General features: G+C 37.4%; 1 protein-coding gene across 2 annotated transcripts; it reads right to left on the bottom strand.

The window, feature by feature from the left end:
* Positions 1-237: 237 nt before the first annotated feature.
* Positions 238-8,569, bottom strand: nrbf2b (nuclear receptor binding factor 2b). 2 transcript variants are annotated; one of them, XM_067369120.1, is made up of 5 exons: positions 8,400-8,532; positions 4,707-4,917; positions 4,526-4,610; positions 2,460-2,500; positions 238-2,368 (listed from the first exon to the last, which is right to left on the bottom strand). In XM_067369120.1, exons 4-5 carry the CDS (start codon positions 2,481-2,483, stop codon positions 1,745-1,747), a joined length of 648 nt encoding a protein of 215 aa, XP_067225221.1. In that variant the 5' UTR covers positions 2,484-2,500; positions 4,526-4,610; positions 4,707-4,917; positions 8,400-8,532; the 3' UTR covers positions 238-1,744. The 2 variants fall into 2 exon arrangements, with proteins under 2 accessions (XP_067225221.1, XP_067225220.1); XM_067369119.1 differs by lacking the exon at positions 4,707-4,917 and having other exon boundaries at positions 239-2,368; positions 8,400-8,569.
* Between the last annotated feature and the right edge of the window lie 14,379 nt (positions 8,570-22,948).

Raw genomic sequence — 22,948 nt, 5'->3', positions numbered from 1 at the left:
TGAACTTTATTTTATAATTATGAATGCAGCTTTTCTGAGCTCATATTTAATAGAGAGACCGCCTGGAATATTTGTACAATTAAAAATTCATTATCAAAACTGAAAATGAAGAAAATATTTTAAATAATATAATTCAATAGCCTCCAACTGTGTAACAGTTACAAGGCAGCACAGAAATTAGTGCATTAATACAGAATTCATCAAATGTGCAGTCATAAATGTGTACCACTTTGTTGGGTTACAAATAGTTTTGAATGTTGCTCATCTGATCAACTTTTATTAGTTGATTGTATTAATAGAGTATAACAGCAAAACCAGCAGGTGGACAAACAACTCCGATTTATGCTTCCACTTGTTAAAATCTTTAATGCTTGTCAGAACAAGTAAACTCACAAAAGAATTATACATAAATTCTTGTTTTCAATATCTTAATCATGTACGTACAGCTACTGTAAAACAGCCATTCATGCATCAAAACACTTTCGTCATATGATTTTCATTGATTTTTACATCATAAAACAAAATGCAAAATAACAAAACAATCTGATGCACCCTGATTACTGTGGTAAACCAGTAATTAAACATTGAATTTAAAAAAAATAATAATAATAATAATAAAAAGAGCAAAATGTGGATTTGGTTCCCTCTTCATGACACAAATACGAGCCATAAATTCATCTCTTCCCAGGCGCGTCTGGCACATGTTGGTACGCTTTTGATTAGTGTGAGGAGTGAACCTGGTATATTGTTAGACAATGTATGATTGTGCAATCAGTTACCTGAAAATATTAGCATCGTGATCCGGACGATCCTTGATTGATGAGTACAATACAAAATGAAGCTTCAAAAGAACTAAAGACAACATCCTCAGTTCATCCAGAGTTCACACAGGTCCTGATGTGGACAACGCCATTCCTATGCTGTTGGAATTGGGTCTGGAGAATGACACAGCTGAGCACGAAATAGTAGAGATGACAAACAAAGAAGTGATACTGTAGCACTCGACATGATTATTGCTTATAGTTCTGAATGCAATAGTTTCAGTCCCCAAAGTCCCTTACTCTATAGAAATAATCCAGGGATATTAGCACGGCTGTTTTCGATGTTGCTACAAATCGTCCAGGGTGGCGATCTGGCAGAGATGACATCATGACTTCGTACTAGTCTACAGGACTTCTGCAATAAGGCAAAACAAGTGCTGCAAGCTGGTTATCTGTGTGCGGAAATAGAATGCATAACTAATTGCATTGATGCCTCTTGGCTTCCTCTATGCCCTAAATCTGCGCTGTTGATAGACTGAAACTGCATGAACACCAACATCGATGTGCTAATCGACAGGTACTGCACAAAACCCTCACACACACACACACACACACATACACACACATTATGGATGTAGTTCACAGTGTCTGTGTAGGAAATAGTTCAATTCAAAGTGGGATTTTGCTGATAAAAAGTCTGATAAACAATGTCCGACAGAATCTGTTTGTCTCCAATATCCCTTCTCACTCGTACGTCGTAACAAAAAACGCGTTAGAAATGTTCAAAAAGGCACACGTACTTCAAAAAGAGTCGTTTTCTTTCTTCGTATATCCAATCGCTACGGGCGCCACCGAGAAAAGTTGTGAACCAAACCTACTGACGGCTGCGTGAACCATCATTTACGCCACCGAAGCGCTGCGCGTTCGCTGGCACTCGATGGCGATCGATGTCTCCCTTTGGTGCGTGTTTGGAGCGCGAGCGGTCACAGCTTCTCGCCGTCCAGCAGCTCCTGCAGTTCCTGCTGGATGTCCTCAGGAAGTTCCAGACCGGGCAGGTCTTCCAGAGGGATCTCCTGAGTGGGCATCTCCAGCGGAGGGAGCTGTGGGATGGGAATGTCCTTCGCCTTGCGCTCCTCGGCCGGCTGTGGAAGCACCCACAGCTCCGACTTCTCCACGAAGTCAGCATCAGCGTAGTGTTCCTTCTTCAGCCGCACGTTCTCCGCCCGCAGCCGCTCGTTCTCCTGTTTCAGCCGCTCGTTATCGGACACCAGGCGGTCCACGAGTTTGCGCAGGTCATCGATGGTGGTCTGCTGCTCTTCCAGCCGGGTTTTGTCGTTTTTCTGGGCTTTACTGCCTGTGCAGGGCTCTGGGACGGTGCCTTTGTTCTTCAGGAGGTACAGCCAGGTGTCATACTCGCGTTCGGAGGGTTGGGAGATGTCTGCGGCCGTTCCGGCAGGCTGCGGGTAGCGGCGCGGCGTCTGGTCTGAGGCGGGGGCGTGCTGGAGCGTTCTGGGCTTGTCCTCTCGCTTAGCTCGCTTCCATCGCTCCTCGATCAGCCTCTGCTGCTTGATGTGGCTTTCCCTCTGAAGCTCCAGAGACAACCGAGCCTACGTAGGAGAGAAATATCTCAAGAACTGATGCGCACCGCAAAATAATTAAAAAAGAAAATACCAGACAATGATGACCATCTAGGCGTACCTGTTCACACTCAGTGAGCTTCATGGCCTCCTTGAGAAGTTCTGTGGAGAAAAGACTGGTTATTTAAAGGGTTAGTTCACCCAAAAAGATATTTTTGATGAAATCTGAGAGCTTTCTCTCCCTCCATTGACAGCTAAGCAGCTGATACTTTGATGCTTCAAAAAGTTCATGAAGAGATTGTAAAACTAATCCATATGAATTGAGTGGTTTATTCCCAATTTTCTGAAGAGACACGATCACTTTATATGACGAACAGATTGAATTTAGGCTTTTATTCACATATAAACATTCATCAACTCACACTTCAGCTGTGGTAAATGGAAGCTCAAGCATGTTTGCTTTAAGTGCGAGAACCGATGAGGATCATTCTTGTGTTACGCAGCAGGTTTGAGCTTCCGCAAGAAGTTTGATCTCACCCATCAAGCAGGTTCGGTTGAGCTTCTGTTTATGTACGCTGATCAATGTTTATATGTGAATAAAAGCCTAAATTCAATCTGTTCATCATATAAATCTATTGAGTCTCTTCAGAATATTTGGACTAAATCACTCAATTCATATGGATTAGTTTTACAATCTCTTAATGAACTTTATGAAGCATCAAAGTGGTAGTTGCGCAGCTGTCTACAGAGGGACAGAAATCTCTCAGATTTCATCAAAAATCATTTGTGTTCCAAAGATAAACAAAAGTCTTACAGGTTTTGGAACGACATGAGGGTGAGTAAATGATGACAGGATTTTCATTTTTGGGTGAACTAACCCTTTAAGCACAAGCTTCCAGGGCTGGTTTCTCAATCACAGGTTGAGCTAGTCATAGGTTATACAAGAATTTTCTTTACAAGAATTTGTGAGACAAACCTAAGGAGACTGAAGCCCTATTTGTATTCAGACAGTTATTGTTTCTCATGGGGACATCATAAAATGTCAGCATTTCCATGGGTTAGTCTATGATTTTATTGCTGTCCAAATCCAGAAAGTCTGTGTTTTTCTCCCACCACACAAAAATTACTGCTTTCTCACAAACACCGAAGTCGTATAGTAATTTAATTACTGTCCAAATTCACATCTGTAAGTTTACAAGAAGGGATCGATCCAAAAGTCATTTTGCAAATCCTTTTTCACCACTACCAAGCACCGTACGATAACTGTTGTGTGTCCACATTTGAAATATGGGGACTTTTATTACTGGAATGCTGGAAACTGTTTATAATATTACATCACCACTCCACTACAGCGAATGAGAGCTGTTAAGAAGGAAAAGAAAAGCAAAGTCACGTAGGGCTGCATCGATTAATCGCGATTAATCTTTTGCAAAATAAAAGTCTATGTTTATGTAATATATGTGTGTGTGTTCTGTGTATAATAATTATGTATATATAAATACACACACATTCATGTATATATTTAAGAAAAATGTTATATTTATATATAAAATATATATATTTATAATGCATGCATATATTTCTAAACTTTATACCTTTTTGTGTGTGTATTTATATATACATAATTATTATACACAGAAAAAACACATATATTACGTAAACACAGACTTTTATTTTGCAAACGATTAATTGCGATTAATCGTTGCAGCCCTAAAGTCACATTTTCAAACTGGCCATTAATCATCCGCAATCATTTTTAAAAATATTTATCTACATTTATGTAAATTACAGCTTACACAACTAATAATTTTACTAGTCGAATGTGCTGTATGTGCTAAAAATATATGTATGTAATGTAGTTATGTAAAAAATAACTTCTTACTGCTAATTTCCACATTTTTAAAATTACATTGACCAATTTGAGAAACAAAATGTAAGAGAGAAAACAATTTAAACTATTCTGTCACTTTTCATATTTTAAGTAAGATATTTAAATAATTAATAATACAATATTATTTTCCTACTATTAAATTAATATGAATAACACACATTTTGTTTACCACTGTGAATAATTTGCCATCTGAAAGCATGAGTTTTTTTTCATTAAGATGCCACGCAAATGCATTTTTATAGACGTCCCCATGAGAAATAATAACCATCCGAATACGGTTTAAAACAGAAACCAACCTGCAGCTTTCCTGTGGCAGGAGATGGCATCTTCAAACTTCCCAGCAGCCAGCAAGCGGTCTGCTTTCCTGCATTGTTGATGGGCCTGAAAGAGACGATATAACCTATTCCATTGTTTCATCATGTGTTTGTTAACATTTAGAACTAACGACAGGACAGACCATCAATGACCACTCATTACCTGCTTCTGGCAGAGGTGTCCACACTCGGTCCTGCAGAGTTTAGCTCCAGCTTGCCTCAACACTCCTACCAGGAAGTTTTGAGTATGCCTAACAAGAGCTTGATTAGCTGGTTCAGGTGTTTAAATTGGGTCGGAGCTAAACTTTGCAGAACGGCTCCCTCCAGGAGCAGGATTGGACACCTCGGCTCTAGAGTATTTCTCCTGGTTAACTCTGAAAGGATTAGATGAACGTTCATGTAGCTTCAATCACAACAGAAGGGGATCTAAACTGATGTGACTGCATCTGTCATGTGAATCGCTTCTATTTTCTACTGTAGTTCACCAAGCTGGGAATGACTGTGCTCAAACTCTCCATTGTTAACCTCATTTCACAAGGACTATATGAAATGTGAACCCAGATTAACTTTTAACATGTAGCCCTACTTAACTTTTAATTACCCACCCAGTCAATCATAAACATCAAAGTATTTATCCCGAAGCACGAGTATCCAGTGTTTACAGTGGGGTTCAAAAGTCTGAGACCACACTGAAAACCTGACATCCAAAATTGAATTTATAGGATCATGTGAACTCTTTGTTCAGATGCTCAGATGTTCTTGCTTCCATTGACCCTCGTGAAAAAGAAGTGAACTTAAAAGGTGCAATATGTAAAATTTTGCAGTAAAATATCCAAAAACCACTAGGCCAGTGTTATATATTTTGTTCAGTTGAGTACTTACAATATCCCAAATGTTTCTAACTATTAGTAAATCGTGAGAAAATTTCAATTTTAACCAAGACTTTGGGACGTGTGAGGAGTCGCCTGTCAATTGCATCATACCCGCTTTACCCTCGGTTTCCAGTAGGGCTGGGCGATATATCGCATGCGATTGTCACGGGCATTTCGGCAGTAAAGCCGGTTCCCTGATTACCGCTAAATCGCCATCACCTGCTTTCAAATGGAGCGCCATTTAACAGACAGAGCCGTAGATCACTGACAAGCCACGCAATATCGCGTTCATATCGCAGATGAATCACCTTCGATAATGAACGCGATATTGAGTGGCTTGTCAGTGATCTACGGCTCTGTCTATTAAATGCCGCTCCATTTGAAAGCAGGTGATGGCGATTTAACGGTAATCAGGGAACCGGCTTTACGAAATGCGCGTGACAATTGCATGCGATATATCGCCCAGCCCTAGTTTCCAGTTTTATTTTGTAGAAGCCATGGAAACACCAAAGACGTTTTAATATTTACATGTTTTAATAGACAAGGGAACAACTGATTTGACATATTTATAGACAGAAAACGAATTATTGTTATATAGCTCAACACGTTTAGTCTTACTGGTTAATTCTAATTTTCTTGATTTTTTGGGAGTACCATGCTTTACCATGCCTCAGAGAAAAACACTATTTTGTGAAGTAGCTAACACAGTATAATCAGATGCAGCTTTATTTTTTGTAGCGCCGCCGGCAATTGCGGCATAATAAAAGTTCAGCTGCTCATGAGACGTGTGTTGCACAATTGCTCGTTCAGCTCTCACAACACTCGGTCCTGCTCTGCTTCATACTACAATTAGTAATCGCATCCATGAACATGATTTCTTCCAGAGTCCTATCCCCATTCTTTTCCACTGTCTGTTGAGGTGAAGACCACATGTCCCGAGATTCCACGCCCAAACTTGGAGTCAGTCATCAAGCTACGCCTTTGTTTTACTCTAGCGAAAATACATTTTGGTCCAAAAATAACAAAAACTACAACTTTATTCAGCATTGTATTCTCTTCCGGAATCCTTTCCATTGAATCCTTTCATCTGTCGCCGTGGTTGTTTTTGGCGATTAGGACATCCGCGACATGCACACTTACGCACCATTTAAAAAAATATAGCAATACCAAATTACAAACAATGTAGAATAGCTTGAATACAGCGCGCATCTCCCTCAGACTGTAAACGAAGCTCGGGCGCACCAGATAACACGTCAGCAGCGTCTTACATCAGCAGCGTCACTGTGGAGTCGTGAACCACACTCCGGAGCAGAAGGGGGCGGTAATGCACCAATAAGCTGGATGCCAACCACCGTAAAACAGGAAACAAGAAGAAGCGGAGTCGTGAACGCTGATTGACAACAGACCCGGAAGAGAATACAATGCTGAATAAAGCCGTAGTTTTTGTTATTTTTGGACCAAAATGTATTTTTGATGCTTCAACAAACTCTAACTGACCCACTGATGTCACATGGTCTACTTTGATGATGTTTCTATTACCTTTCTGGACATGGACAGTATACCGTACATACATTTTCAATGGAGGGACAGAAAGCTCTCGGACTAAATCTAAAATATCTTAAACCGTGTTCCGAAGATGAACGGAGGTCTTACGGGTTTGGAACGACATGAGGGTGAGTCATTAATGACATCATTTTCATTTTTGGGTGAACTAACCCTTTAAGGCCTGCCCTTTTAATTTCCATAGAGCAATATATTGTATTTTTTCTGAATAACAAAGTAATTAGTAGAAATTAATAGTTGCCATATGGCAACACCGTACCATAAAGAGTTAAAAAGAGTTTCATTGCTTTTTTCTTAACAATATAAGATAAATATATAGATGTATAAAGATGTACTTACTTCCTACTCAAGTGGGTTAAAAAAAGCACTCTGATCTTCAACTACTTGAATTAATATAAATGTAATCTAAAATACAGTTTCATTTAATTGTAAATAACATGCAATTAAGTGTCCAGAAACATTATTCACTTTGCATATTTTCTTTCTCAATGTACTATTTACATATTGAGTACTCTTTTTAAAAGTATGTTAAAGTGTACTTCCTTTTCACAAGGGGAAGCACATGTTCATGTTCATGCTGCTGTCACTGAAGCACACCAAAGGCTTGGTTTGTTGTCTATGATGGAGGGAAATACCCCCGGACTTCTTAAACGAATTAGGAATAAAATAAAAGATGCAGAGGGGTTGATGAAGGGATGTTGGAAGAATTGTCACTGGAGCCATGCGATATGTCTAGTCTGCATTACTTACTAAATATATTATTTTATATATCATATAAATGTATATTGTATTATATAATATTTTTATTTTCTATTATTTTTCATTTATTAAGTTATATTAATATATAAATATATATTAAGTTATATTAATATATAAATATATATTAATAATATATATATATATATATATATATATATATATATATATATATATATATAAAATATTATAATATAGCTAGCTAAAAGAGGGAGAAATATGTGTCCAAAAAATGATTTTATCTTTGTTAGACTGAGAATAAAATTTACAATGAAAAACTGTATTGAATTAAAAAAAAAGTTATCTCAGGAACAACCTTCAATAACGTACTGTCATAAATGTCATACGACTCGAGGAAATAAATCACACATTTAGAGTCATGTGTCAGTGAAGTACGTGTGTTTGTTTGTTTAAAGGTGATCAGCTGTCAGCAGTAAACAAACACACATATGGAGACTAACTGAGACTAAATTAAAAACTGAACACAGTTAATACGAAGCTTTCACATCACGGTTAAAGGATTTAAAGACCCGGGTAATAAAGGGCCGCACGTGTTTCCGGACAGGTGAACCTCTTCGCAGCCTTATTTTAATTTGTTCAGAGATTATATGCGGCTAAGCTAACAGCAGCTAGGATGCTAATGTGGCTTGTAAACAAACACTTACGAGATTGAGAGGACTGTCCAGCACCTCCATTCCTTCATCGACTACAGCCTCAACTACACGAGAGACTCATTGGCACATTATTGTGTTTATTCCGGGACCAGAGACTCTGGTTTCACCGGTTACTGATCCACTGCTACAATAGACGAGCAAAAACAACAACTTCCCCCTCCGCGACGTCACCGCCGCGTCACATTACAACGACGTGCGTGTAGTGAGAACGCAGTTCCTTTCGTCATTTCTACTTAACGTTACAGTTTTTCACAATTACTAAGACGCATTTCTAGAAACCTTCAACCATTTTCTCACGACATTAAACACAAAACCATATCTTCAAACTACATTCACAAAACTACTGACCCTTCTGGCAAAATCAAACAATCGCGATTTCAGATCATATACGCTTCAGAAAATATACACACTACAGAGCATTCATGAGACAGTACATCAAAAATGGAGGACATATCATCAAGAACATGATGTTATGGGAGAAAAAAAAGGTATATTGCATGCAGTAAACAAATTTTGCAGTTATATTAAAAAGCAGGTTTAATCAAAGCCCCAGTTAACACAGAACGTTCCCATATGGTTCCCGTTTGGTTATTTTTTGGGGGAACCAAATAATAAAGTTCTGGGAAGGTTCTCTATTGGTTCCTTTTTTTTTTTTTGTAACCTAAAGAGAACGTTCCCCTAACCTAAAGGGAACATTCATGTAAAGAAAACTTTCCTGGCTAACCAACAGGGAACGTTAAAATCTTTGTTCTGGGAACCAGAAACTAACGTTCCTGGAACGTTCTGGGAACCATAAATTGTTAGCTGGGTAGTAATGTGAATATATTGTATCACTGATTGGGGACAAAATGTGTCCTACACACAAAATCCCTCTTTATGTTACAAATAAATAAATTCATCAAAATTAAAATACTTAAAAAGTTACATCTAAAGGAAATCTGGATATTCAGGACATTTGTTGCTTTTATTTTTAAACAATTTTGTTATTATTTAAATACATGCTCTGTCTTGGAAAAAAAAAAAAAAAACCCATGTAGGCCTAATTTAGCCTGTCCTCAGCATGAGGTCACAATGTAAAATTGCCAAACAAAGTGTTAAAATGCAACAAATTCACAAATATACATTTAAATTGAAAGACAGAGACGTGTAGGTCCGTGTAACTCTTTGCAGTTCTTTGTTCAATTTGCACCATCAAAATGAACCAAATGAAAAGTTGGCTTCAAACTTTCATTTTTTAATTTTTTCGAATACTTCACAAACGGATAATTGTCTCTCAGTTTAATTTTCGACTCTACATGTTTGGGTTGTTGCGTCCGAATCTGATTTTTGAACGAACATAAAATATGACTCATTATTCTGATTTTCCATTAATAATGAGCGCTCGCGGGTGGATCGTACCACCAGTGTCGCCGGGGGTGGAGCGTGTGTTGATATTCATCCAGAGCGCTGTAGAGTTATGGATAGAGCTTCGGCACGTCTGCCCAAGCAATAATTTAGCGCCTGCCCTACACTATTATGTACAGTACGCTGAGCTGTTCATAGAGTTTACTTTGGACTTAAGTAGCATATAAAGAATACGGTCAGTGCTTAACTCAGTAAAGTTGGCAATATTTTTATCGTATACGGTGACCGGGAGCCACGACATATAAACTCGTGGCAACGTGATAATATGTCGTGGCCACAAGATATTAATTCGTGGGAACGTGATAATAAGTCGTGGCCATGAGATCGTTTTGTCGAGGTAACAACATCCTTATGTCGTGACCTCGAGATCATATGGTGAGGGAACCAGATATTTTTCTCGTGGCCACGACTTCATTATGTTGAGAGAAGGACATCTATTTCTCGCTACCATAGCAACCTGGAATTAAGAATGATAAAATAAGTGCGGAATTAAGAAATTATTATTATTTGAATGCTGTCTATATAGTCAACATCGCGCGCAATGTAATAAGCTATAAATAGCCTATTGCGTGCGATGTTGCCCACTATAGCATTCAGATGAAGTTTGTTATTATCAATTTGATAACAAACTTCATTTAATGATAATGAACATTTATCCATCCCATCTCACAGCCTTTTAATCTGATCGTGTCTTTATTATAATAATAATAAATATTATTATTATTATAAATATGCCTTTTAAACCTAAATAAAATGAACAAAATTAAGTTTTTGTCTAGGCTATATCAGTGATTTTTTTTTTTTAGCTTAAATATTCTTTTAACAACCAATTAATAATAATACATTATTTGAACTTCATTCAAATGCTGTCACGGCACGAGGGTCTTCAAATGATAACAGACACTCATTTATCCTATCTTCATGGCTACAATACAGTCAAATTTTTTGGAATGATCTGCCATTTAAAGTATTTACAAAATATAGCTAATGTAACGGAGGCCAGCTAGTAGTTGCTGTGCGAGTAAACCTCACTCCTCTGATCTCAAGAGATGCTCTAGTGACCAACGCTAGGGGTTGCAGCCTTTAGCCTCCCCGTTAGAGCGTCCGACTCCCACACCGGAGACCTGGGTTCGAGGCTCGCACAGAGCGGGGCGAGTAGGACCTGGGTGAGGGGTTACATTGGTGCCGTGACCCGAATGGGAGTGAGGTTTAGGGGGGTGAGTGTAACGGAGGCCAGCTAGTAGTTGCTGTGCGAGTAAACCTCACTCATCTGATCTTGAGAGACAGTCTAGCGACTGACGCTAGGGGTTGCAGCCTTTAGCCTCCTCGTTAGAGCGTCCGACTCCCACGCCGGAGACCAGAAAAAGAATGGCATCTACGCTAATATTAGTCTTTATCTGTTTATCCCGAGGTTTACCGTAGTCAACCGGATTCGGGGCCATTTCCAGATGAGGCCGAGGACCGGTGCCTTGACACGACCACAACGCAGCCCTGAAGTATCAGCAGAGATCGAGTCGACTAGATCATCCATTGTGAAGGCCTCATCAACACGACAGCCAGTGCCACAGTTTCCTCAAAATTATAATCACGATTATTAATCATGTTTATTCTATCAAAAGAGTAATGTAACTATGGCTATTTTGCAAGTTTTTACCAACCTACACCTCAACAAAAAGCCTGTAGGTGGCACAAAGACTTAAATTTAACCAACTATGATAACTTCGTTAGATGGTAAATCAATACAAAACAGGGTTTTGGTGAGTGCTTTGTAATATGTATTCACATTAGATTTTAAAGCAACACAATTCGTTTGCAATAAGACAAACCAGATTCAAATTGCCCGGCAAATTCGTAAAGCAAAGATAAAAATTTCTAGCTGATCAACATTATGAAAACTGGTAAAACCTTTAGGAACTTCAAAAGATAAAACAGCGAAACTCCTAATATTACTTCCAATATTTCCAAATTATGTTCATTTTCATAGAGTGGGCCAATATCGTGACGATTATTTAAAATCAATCGAGAGAAGCAGATATCGTTATCGTGATAAAATACGATTAATCGTGCAGCCCTAATTTAATTTAATTTGACTTGACATTTGATATTCAACAGTATCCTTGACATTTATTCAACAGTGCTTTTGATCTGCCTGCATTGACACTTTTCTTTTCTTTAAAAGGAAAAATTATATACCAATTATCAATGTAAAGCTGCTTTGACACAATCTGCATTGTAGAAAGCGCTATATAAATGAAGGTGACTTGACTTGACCTGGGTTCGAGGCCTGCACAGAGTGGGGCGAGTAGGACCTGGGTGAGGGGTTACACTAACAACATAATATAGGCCTACAGAAAGGATACAATCAATCAATCAATCAATCAAACTTTATTTCTATAGCACCTTCCAACAACCAAAGCTGAACCAAAGTGCTGTACAACATTAAAAACGATAAAAAAAAATAATAATAATAATAAAAGTACAAATAGGTCAGCAGAGCACATTACAACATTAAGATAAAGAGAAGTGTCACAGGACCACTAAGTGTTAAAAGCTATTCTAAATAAATGGGTTTTAAGTTTGGCTTTGAACAAAGGCAGGTCAGTGATGGATCGTAAGTCAATGTGCAGAGAGTTCCAGAGTTTTGGACCGGCCACTGCAAAAGAACGGTCGCCCCACTGTTTGCACCGGGACCGGGGGACCTCCAGCAGATGTTGCCCATAAGATCATAGAGCTCTGCTGGGTCAGTGATGGCTCAAAATCTCACACAAATAGGAAGGTGCAAGGTCATTGACTACATTAAAAACAAATGTCAAAATTTTAAAATGAATTCCGAACTGGACAGGGAGCCAGTGCAGGGAATATAGGACAGGTGTGATGTGCTCATGTTTCCGACTGTTAGTGAGCAGTGGGGCCATAGCATTTTGCACAAGCTTCAAATGGTGAAGACCAGCTTGGTTAACTCCCACATAGAGCGCATTACAGCAGTCTATGCGGGAACTAACAAAAGCATGGATGAGCTTTCTCCAGGTCACAACGGCTCAAGAAGAGTTTAACCTTTGCTAGGAGGCAGAGCTGAAAGAAGCTTGCCCTGACCACAGAATTAATTTGCTTATCAAATTTCAGACTGCTGTCTAATTTCACCCCCAAATTTTTCACAACGTAGTTAAAATGGGGGGTCAACGCAACAAGACCAGGAGCTGAAACGCTGGGCAGGTTGGATGTGCCAAAAACAATACATTCAGTTTTGTCCTCATTCAAACTGAGAAAGTTCTGAGACAGCCACAATTTGATGTCATCTAAACATCTGTTTATGGATTCAAGACTGTCAGAAGAACTGGGGACAACCGGCAGATAGATTTGTAAGTCATCTGCATACAGATGGAAGGACACATTGTGACTTGAAATAATTGAACCTAAAGGCAGTATGTACAGAGAGAATAGAACAGGGCCCAAAATGGATCCCTGTGGCACACCAGAGGTCATAGGGGCTGAAGAGGAGGAGAGGTCATCAATCATAATAGAGAATGTCCTATATGTTAAATATGACTTAAACCACTGATACACGAAATGAAGGGGAAAATAAAGCAAATAGGGTTAAATAACAATGAATAAAAAACATTTAACCAATAATGATAGCCTAATAATAATAATAAATAATGTAAAAAAAAAAAAATGAAATAAAAAAATTAACAGTCAGTGAATGGATTTAAAAGAATGTTGGATGTGCTAAAAATATGCATGGCATATTCTAATATTTATTGATAAACTTCATTCGAATGCCGCTGTAGGCAATTCCGCGCTTTTTCTTAATTAAAAATAAATATTATTATAATCTTATTCATTTCTGATAGTTCCAGGTTGCTGTGGTAGCGCAGGTTGTTTACAAATGTAACTCGTGGCCATGAGAAAGAGATGTCCTTCTCTCAACATAATGAAGTCGTGGCCACGAGAAAAATACCTCGTTCCCTCACCATATGATCTCGAGGCCACAGCTTTACATCACATGGCCACGAGATCATTTTGTCGAGATAACAACATCCTTATGTCGTGGCCACGCGATGTAAAGTCGTGGCCTCGAGATCATATGTGAGGGAACGACAAACAACAAAACTGTGAACCGAACATGTCCCCTCCCGGTCACCGTACAAAACAATGTAAAATATGAAAATATGTTTAGGAGATGTTTGTACACAATTTTGCAGATGAAGCGTTCTTTAACGAGGTGTGTGCGGTCTTATTATCTGTTTGAATTGAAATCAATTTTTTGTTGCTGCTTGTTACACAAAAATACAAATGAATAAAAAACTATATCTCATATTCTGATAATTTATCAATAATGTTATTTAATGATATTATAGATTACACTTTTGCAGAATGTGCCATGTTTGCTGAGATTTGACCAGCGGGTGTCGCTATAGCGTGTTACTCCCTTCTGCTCCGCTGCTTTGCGCATGCGTAGAAGTTTCTCATTATTATGAGAAACTTTGTCATTATTATGAGATGTTAAGTCGCTATTACGATAAAGTTTCATATTATTATGAGAAAATAAGTCATTATTGGAAGTTTTTTGTTATTATGAGATGTTAAGTCATTATACGAGAAGCTTTCACATTATTATGAGAAACTATGTCATTATTACGATAAAAAATATTGCCAACTTTACTGAGTTAAGCACTGACCGTATTCTTTATATGCTACTTAAGTCCAAAGTAAACTCTATAAACAGCTCAGCGTACTGTACATAATAGTGTAGGGCAGGCGCTAAATTATTGCAGACGTGCCGAAGCTCTATCCATAACTCTACAGCGCTCTGGATGAATATCAACACACGCTCCACCCCTGGCGACACTGGTGGTACGATCCACCCGCGAGCGCTCATTATTAATGGAAAATCAGAATAATGAGTCATATTTTATGTTCGTTCAAAAATCAGATTCGGACGCAACAACCCAAACATGTAGAGTCGAAAATTAAATTGAGTGACAATTATCCGTTTGTGAAGTATTCTAAAAAATGAAAAAATGAAAGTTTGAAGCCAACTTTTCATTTGGTTCATTTCGATGGTGCAAATTGAACAAAGAACTGCAAAGCGTTACACGGACCCGTGTAATATATCAAACAATACAAAAAGTAAGTCTTGAATTATATATTTTCCATTAAAAAATGCCTATCAAAGTTGTGTTCTCACTTTACGTCAACTCTGAGGAGCACTTACTATTTCCTGCTCATTGTGGATCTCACAGTCACAGTAGTAGTGTTGAAGTCTCTGCGGTCACAGCTTTAACATGTCAACTCCATCGTCCCGGTGTAATAGTTTCTGTAAATAGTTGTGTGATAAATCTTTATTAAGGCAGCTACAACTGAGAAAGAAAACAAAACTGCTCCATTGTACAACATTAAGGTTAAGGTGGAAAGAAATTAGGTTTTGTCAACTCTGCCAGGTTTATGTCTGTCTTTTTTCTCAAAAAGTCTATATAATGTGATTTAATATGTTTTTTTGCATATGGGGAATTCTTCTAATGTTGTTTCATGATTCTGTTTACAAATACTGTATATTTGGCCCCCCAGCTGGACCTTTGTCAACTCCGTCAGTATTTGTCAACTTTGTCAATATTTATCAACACTGTCAGTATTTGTCAACTCCTTCAGTATTTGTCAACATTGTCAGTATTTGTCAACATTGTCAGTATTTGTCAACTCCTTCAGTATTTGTCAACTCCGTCAGGATTTGTCAACTCTTTCAGTATTTATCAACTTTGTCAGTATTTGTCAACACGTCAGTATTTGCCAACTCCATCAGTATTTGTCAACTTTGTCAGTATTTTTCAACATGTCAGTATTTGTCAACTCCGTCAGTATTTGTCAACACGTCAATATTTGTCATCACCATCAGTATTTGTCAACTTTGTCAGTATTTGTCAACACTGTCAGTATTTGTCAACTCCTTCAGTATTTGTCACCTCCGTCAGTATTTGTCACCTCCGTCAGTATTTGTCAGCTCCGTCGGTATTTGTCAACTCTGTCAGTATTTGTTAACACTGTCAGTATTTGTCAACTCCGTCAGTATTTGTCAACAGTGCCAGTATTTGTCAACTCTGTCAGTATTTGTTAACACTGTCAGTATTTGTCAACTCCTTCAGTATTTGTCACCTCCGTCAGTATTTGCACCTCCGTCAGTATTTGTCAGCTCTGTTGGTATTTGTCAACTCTGTCGGTATTTGTCAACTTCGTCAGTATTTGTCAACACATCAGTATTTGTCATCACCGTCAGTATTTGTCAACTTTGTCAGTATTTGTCAACACTGTCAGTATTTGTCAACTCTGTCAGTATTTGTCAACTCTGTCGGTATTTGTTAACACTGTCAGTATTTGTCAACTCCGTCAGTATTTGTCAGCACTGTCAGTATTTGTCAACACTTTCAGTATTTGTCACCTCCGTCAGTATTAGTCAACTCTGTCAGTATTTGTCAACTCCGTCAGTATTTGTCAACTTTGTCAGTATTTGTCAACTTTGTCAGTATTTGTCAACTCTTTCAGTATTTGTCAACTCTGTAAGTATTTGTCAACTTTGTCAGTATTAGTCAACCTTGCCAGTATTTATCAACTTTGTCAGTATTTCTCAACTTCTTTCAATATTTGTCAACTCCGTCAGTATTTGTCAGCACTGTCAGTATTTCTCAACTCCTTTAGTATTTGTCAACTCCTTCAGTATTTGTCAACACTGTCAGTATTTGTCAACTCCGTCAGTATTTCTCAGCTCCGTTAGTATTTGTCAACTCTGTCAGAATTTGTAAACACTGTCAGTATGTGTCAGCTCCATCAGTATTTGACAACTCCGTCAGTATTTGTCAGCTCCGTCAGTATTTGACAACTCCGTCAGTATTTGTCAACTCCGTCAGAATTTGTCAAATCCGTCAGAATTTGTCAACACTGTCAGTATTTTTCAGCTCCGTCAGTATTTGTCAACTCCTTCAGTATTTGTCAACTCCGTCAGAATTTGTAAACACTGTCAGTATGTGTCAGCTCCGTCAGTATTTGAAAACTCCGTCAGAATTTGTCAAAACTGTCAGTATTTGTCAACACTGTAAGTATTTGTCATCACCGTCAGTATTTGTCAACTTTGTCAGTATTTGTCAACACTGTCAGTATTTGTCAACTCCTTCAGTATTTGTCACCTCCGTCAGTATTTGTCACCTCCGTCAGTATTTGTCAGCTCCGTCGGTATTTGTCAACTCTGTCAGTATTTGTTAACACTGTCAGTATTTGTCAACTCGTCAGTATTTGTCAGCACTGTCAGTATTTGTCAACACTGTCAGTATTTGTCAGCTCCGTCAGTATTTGTCAACACTTTCAGTATTTGTCACCTCCGTCAGTATTAGTCAACTCTGTCAGTATTTGTCAACTCCGTCAGTATTTGTCATCTCCATCAGTATTTGTCAACTTTGTCAGTATTAGTCAACTTTGTCAGTATTTGTCAACTTTGTCAGTATTTGTCAACTTTGTCAGTATTTGTCAACTCCGTAAGTATTTGTTAACTTCTTTCAATATTTGTCAACTCCGTCAGTATTTGTCAGCACTGTCAGTATTTCTCTACTCCTTTAATGTTTGTCAACTCCTTCAGTATTTGTCAGCTCCGTCAGTATTTGTCAACTCTGTCAGAATTTGTAAACACTGTCAGTATGTGTCAGCTCCATCAGTATTTGACAACTCCGTCAGTATTTGTCAGCTCCGTCAGTATTTGACAACTCTGTCAGAATTTGTAAACACTGTCAGTATGTGTCAGCTCCATCAGTATTTGACAACTCCGTCAGTATTTGTCAGCTCCGTCAGTATTTGTCAACTCTGTCAGAATTTGTAAACACTGTCAGTATGTGTCAGCTCCATCAGTATTTGACAACTCTGTCAGTATTTGTCAGCTCCATCAGTATTTGACAACTCCGTCAGTATGTGTCAGCTCCATCAGTATTTGACAACTCCGTCAGTATTTGTCAGAATTTGTAAACACTGTCAGTATTTGTCAGCTCCGTCAGTATTTTTCACCTCCGTCAGTATTTGCCAACATGTCAGTATTTGTCAACTTCGTCAGTATTTGTCAACTTTGTCAGTATTTGTCAACACTGTCAGTATTTGTCAACTCCTTCAGTATTTGTTACCTCCGTCGGTATTTGTCAACACCGTCAGTATTTGTCAACTCCGTCAGTATTTGTCAACTCTGTCAGAATTTGTAAACACTGTCAGTATGTGTCAGCTCCGTCAGTATTTGAAAACTCTGTCAGTATTTGTCAACTCTGTCAGAATTTGTAAACACTGTCAGTATTTGTCAGCTCCGTCAGTATTTGTCAACACCGTCAGTATTTGTCAACACTGTCAGTATTTGTCAACTCCGTCAGAATTTGTAAACACTGTCAGTGTGTCAGCTCTGCCAGTATTTGAAAACTTTGTCAGTATTTGTCAGCTCTGTCAGTATTTGTCAACTCCGTCAGAATTTGTAAACACTGTCAGTATGTGTCAGCTCCATCAGTATTTGAAAACTCTGTCAGTATTTGTCAACTCTGTCAGTATTTGGGAACTCCGTCAGTATTTGTCAACACTGTCAGTATTTGTCAGCTCCGTCAGTATTTGTCAAAACCGTCAGTATTTGTCAACACCGTCAGTATTTGTCAACACTGTCAGTATTTGTCAACACCTTCAGTGTTTGTCAACACTGTCAGTATTTGTCAGCTCCGTCAGTATTTGTCAACACTGTCAGTATTTGTCAACACCTTCAGTGTTTGTCAACACTGTCAGTATTTGTCAGCTCCGTCAGTATTTGTCAACACCATCAGTATTTGTCAACACTGTCAGTATTTGTCAGCTCAGTCAGTATTTGTCAACACCGTCAGTATTTGTCAACTCTGTCAGAATTTGTCAACACTGTCAGTATTTGTCAGCTCAGTCAGTATTTGTCAACACCGTCAGTATTTGTCAACTCTGTCAGAATTTGTCAACACTGTCAGTATTTGTCAGCTCAGTCAGTATTGGTCAACACCGTCAGTATTTGTCACCTCCGTCAGTATTTGTCAGCTCTGTCAGTATTTGTCAACTCCGTCAGAATTTGTCAACACTGTCAGTATTTGTCAGCTCAGTCAGTATTTGTCAACACCGTCAGTATTTGTCAACACTGTCAGTATTTGTCAACAATGTCAGTATTTGTCAACTCCGTCAGTATTTGTCAACTCCGTCAGAATTTGTAAACACTGTCAGTATGTGTCAGCTCCGCCAGTATTTGTCAACACTGTCAGTATTTGTCAGCTCCGTCAGTATTTGTCAACACCGTCAGTATTTGTAAACACTGTCAGTATTTGTCAACACTGTCAGTATTTGTCAGCTCCGTCAGTATTTGTCAACACCGTCAGTATTTGTCAACTCCTTCAGTATTTTTCAACTCTGTCAGCATTTGTCAACTCCGTCAGTATTTGTCAACTCCGTCAGAATTTGTAAACACTGTCAGTATGTGTCAGCTCCGTCAGTATTTGTCAACTCCGTCAGAATTTATCAACACTGTCAGTATTTGTCAACTCCTTCAGTATTTTTCAACTCCGTCAGTATTTGTCAACTCTGTCAGTATTTGTCAACACCGTCAGTATTTGTCAACACGTCAGAATTTGTCAACACCGTCAGTATTTGTCAACTCTGTCAGTATTTGTCAACACCGTCAGTATTTGTCAACACGTCAGAATTTGTCAACACCGTCAGTATTTGTCAACATCGTATAAAATTAAATATTAAATATTAAAACATCAACTGAACTACATGATATCATGTTTGATTTACCTAATGACATTGGTTATTATGTTTAATATTAAAAAGGAGGTTACAGAATTAAGGAATTTAGGAACTGAATTGTTCATAATAACCCTAACCCAACACCCTTTACTGAACACCATTATTACTATAATAAATATATAAACATTATTATTGTTATAAGACTGTTGTTGGATGGATCAAAATAAAATATCATGCTTTTTAATGCATCTGACAGAGTTGACACAAATTAAGTTCCGAAGTTAATAAATGTACATTTTTAGAAAAAAAAAAAAAAAACATTTTCAGAAAAACCTGTTCCCTTACATGGTTCATTAGCTAATATGTCAGTTAAAAAATAATGTATTATTAAATTATAAAAACTAACTTCTAAAACATGTTTTGTCCCTTATCTCAAGAATCAGTGACATACTGTATGTCGGCTACTGGAGATATACAGTATTGTATTATTGAATATTGTATAGTATTGAATTTCTGTATATTCAGCACTTGCACACTAAGATGCAGTAGTCAAACTGCAAAAGCTCTAAAGGTCAAAGAAAACTCTAAATGAAAAGCATGTTACAGTACACTCAAAACAGTTGTGCAATTGCAAAATCACGGTCAATGAGAGATTAATTCTGCCTCATTCTTCTGCTTAGATGAAACCATGTTCAAATTCTGTTCTGGAGTTCTGTGATGTCACCTCACCACTAGAGGGTGCTTTTGTCCTACAAATCACTAACAAAAAGGATTACAGCGTTTCTTGGGCGTTGTGGTAACATAATAGGGCACTGTAGTTTTGTTGTTTTTTGGGACCATGTTTCCTTTTTTGATCTGTATATGTACTCTGAAGTCCCTGTATATATGATATATAAACGCATTGTTTTCTGATGTCATAACTGTACTATGTAATGTAGCCTATAAGTGATGTGTAAGGGTACTTTAAATCAGCAATAAAGATAAATAATAATAATAAGCAATAAAGATAAAAGTATATTTTTGCTATATCATAATATTAATTTGGTATAAATATTAATATAATTTAACAAATATACACATAAAATAATATAAAGGCACATATTACATAGTTCCAGTGACTTCTGGCTTCCCTTCATCAGCCCATCTTCACATTATTAATTCATTTAAGAAGTTCCTCCATCATAGACAGCAAGTCAATGTTACATTTATCGGCAAATAAATACCAGAGGGGATATTTATTTTTAATGGCCCTACAAGTTTAATTAAACCATCAAAAGATAAGGGAAATATTTTGTATTTGTTTTAATATTTTAAAAATGAGGGACTTGGTTAGGGTATTTATCTGACAAAATATTTTTTGCAAATAAATAAAAAACTACAGCTACAGGTTTTATTTCACTATTTAAAAAAAGAGCAGAAAACCAAAAGGTTCACAGAAAAAAACATACTACAATTGTGTTTTTATGTGTTCATAATTTATTTGTATGAAAGCCTGGTCAAAAATGATGTCGGCAAAAAGTTTCATTGCATTATGAAAAATAAAACAATTGACTCTACAAAACTACAAAACCTTTACCATATTTTTTAATAAGCTATCATTTGAATAAAGGATGAAGATGTCAATTTTCCTGAGCTGGACGTCACTTTTGCCCACTACTGTATGTTTTCTTTTATTTCACTAAATGATCATATTAACGTGAACTAGTGAATGTAAATGCAAAAAAAGCTCCCACTTTATATTAGATGTCTTTAACTAAGTACAGTGTGCTGAAAAAAATTATTCTTAGGTAAAATGTACTTAATGTGTTCACGTTGTATCGGAAAATACTTTTGCTGCTGAAGTGGGATACGGGTAAGGCTTCGGACAGGTGTCTGTTATCCCTGGATATGTGTTATGCATCACTTTGGCCAACGCAATAATGTAAAAAGCGCTGAATCTATATGATATATGTACATCAAAGACACAGGCAGCATCACATGCTCTGTTTTCTCTGGAGATTCCTTGCACGGCATAATATTTTGTTCATTCAAAGAGTGCACTTACTGGCCAGTGACATCATCAGCTCAAGTACTTTGTTTTTTTTGTCAAGTGCCACTTGCTTTACCCAAATGCTCTTCAGTTACGACTAATAGTGAGCAGAAGCAGATCTGATACAGCTTCATGAATCACAGCCTAAACACCGGCCTGCCATATTACAGTTTCATATAAGAACCTTTGATCAGCCCTTTGCTGCATTTGTTTGATTTACATTCAAATGATATTACAATATATTGCTTAAAAAATATATTCTTTCATGAGATGACAGTCATTGACTTCCATCATTTTTTTGTTCCATAGATTATATATGACCATCAACGGTTTGGGTTCTTCAAAATATCTTCCTCTATGTTTAGCAGAAGAAAGAAGTTCATACAGGTTTGGAATGCCTTGAGGATGAGTAAATGATGACAGAATTTTCATTTTTGGGTGAACTATCCCTTTAATAGACTTTGTTTAATTAAAGAATCAGCTTAGTCAAGTCATATTTATGTATAGAGTGCTTTATACAGTATACATTGTTTCAAAGCAGCTTCACAATAATAAACTGTTGCAAAATTCATCACTTATGAAACTACTTCAATTTGAACTGTAAAGCAGCTCTACAGAAGACATTATTCAGCTCAATTAGTTTAACGTTAATTCATTTTCTCATCTGGTTCTCAAGAATAATTCCTCAGGAGAAATGAATCGATGAATGCTGATAGTTCAGACTGTTTGGTCTGGCAAGAATTTGATGAAAAATGTTTCTGAAATCTTGTTGATTGCAGATACATTAGTGGCCGAAAGTGAAGGAAAAATGACATCTTCACCGTTTATTCAAGTGATATAATTTTTTTTTTAAGATTTTGTAAGCATAGTTGTGCTTGGAGTCAATTATTTTATTTGTGATAATGCAATTAAACATGCTGTCATGCAAATGAATTATAAACACATGAAAAAACAAGAGAGAACCTACAAAATATCATCTGATTATGGAAGCTTTTTTTTCTATGCATTTTTTTGCATTTGCATTTTTGCCATATATTGTTTTCAGAAAAATACCATAACCAAGTTTAGTGTTTTGTTCTTCCCTCATATTTAAAATATAACAATAAAAACGTTTTATAAAATATTCAATTAATCAAACTTTCGGGGACATTAAAAACAAATATCCCCTCCGGACATCACTTTTGATATTTCAAATATAATATTTGTGATTCATAACTCAGCCATGTTGCTTATAAGTGTAAATAACCCATATTTAGCAGGACACTGCAGAGCTCTGTCTGTGTTTTGTGTACTGTATCAGAAGGCCGTTGCTGGAACGCTGTGGGTGTTCATCCAGACAACG

Source organism: Chanodichthys erythropterus, chromosome 19 (assembly GCF_024489055.1).
Source record: "Chanodichthys erythropterus isolate Z2021 chromosome 19, ASM2448905v1, whole genome shotgun sequence".
In the NCBI taxonomy this organism is placed as follows: domain Eukaryota; kingdom Metazoa; phylum Chordata; class Actinopteri; order Cypriniformes; family Xenocyprididae; genus Chanodichthys; species Chanodichthys erythropterus.
Note: the sequence above shows the minus strand (reverse complement) of the source record. Positions and strands in the feature narration are given on the sequence as shown.

Bases quoted from the DNA above. Each gene is read 5' to 3' on its own strand.
- nrbf2b (XM_067369119.1), bottom strand. From the start codon at position 8,429: ATGGAGGTGCTGGACAGTCCTCTCAATCTC. The intron at 4,611-8,399 runs GTAAGTGTTTGT...CGTCTCTTTCAG, and splicing joins TGGACAGTCCTCTCAATCTC to GCCCATCAACAATGCAGGAA. The intron at 2,501-4,525 runs GTTGGTTTCTGT...TTTTCTCCACAG, and splicing joins CTGCCACAGGAAAGCTGCAG to AACTTCTCAAGGAGGCCATG.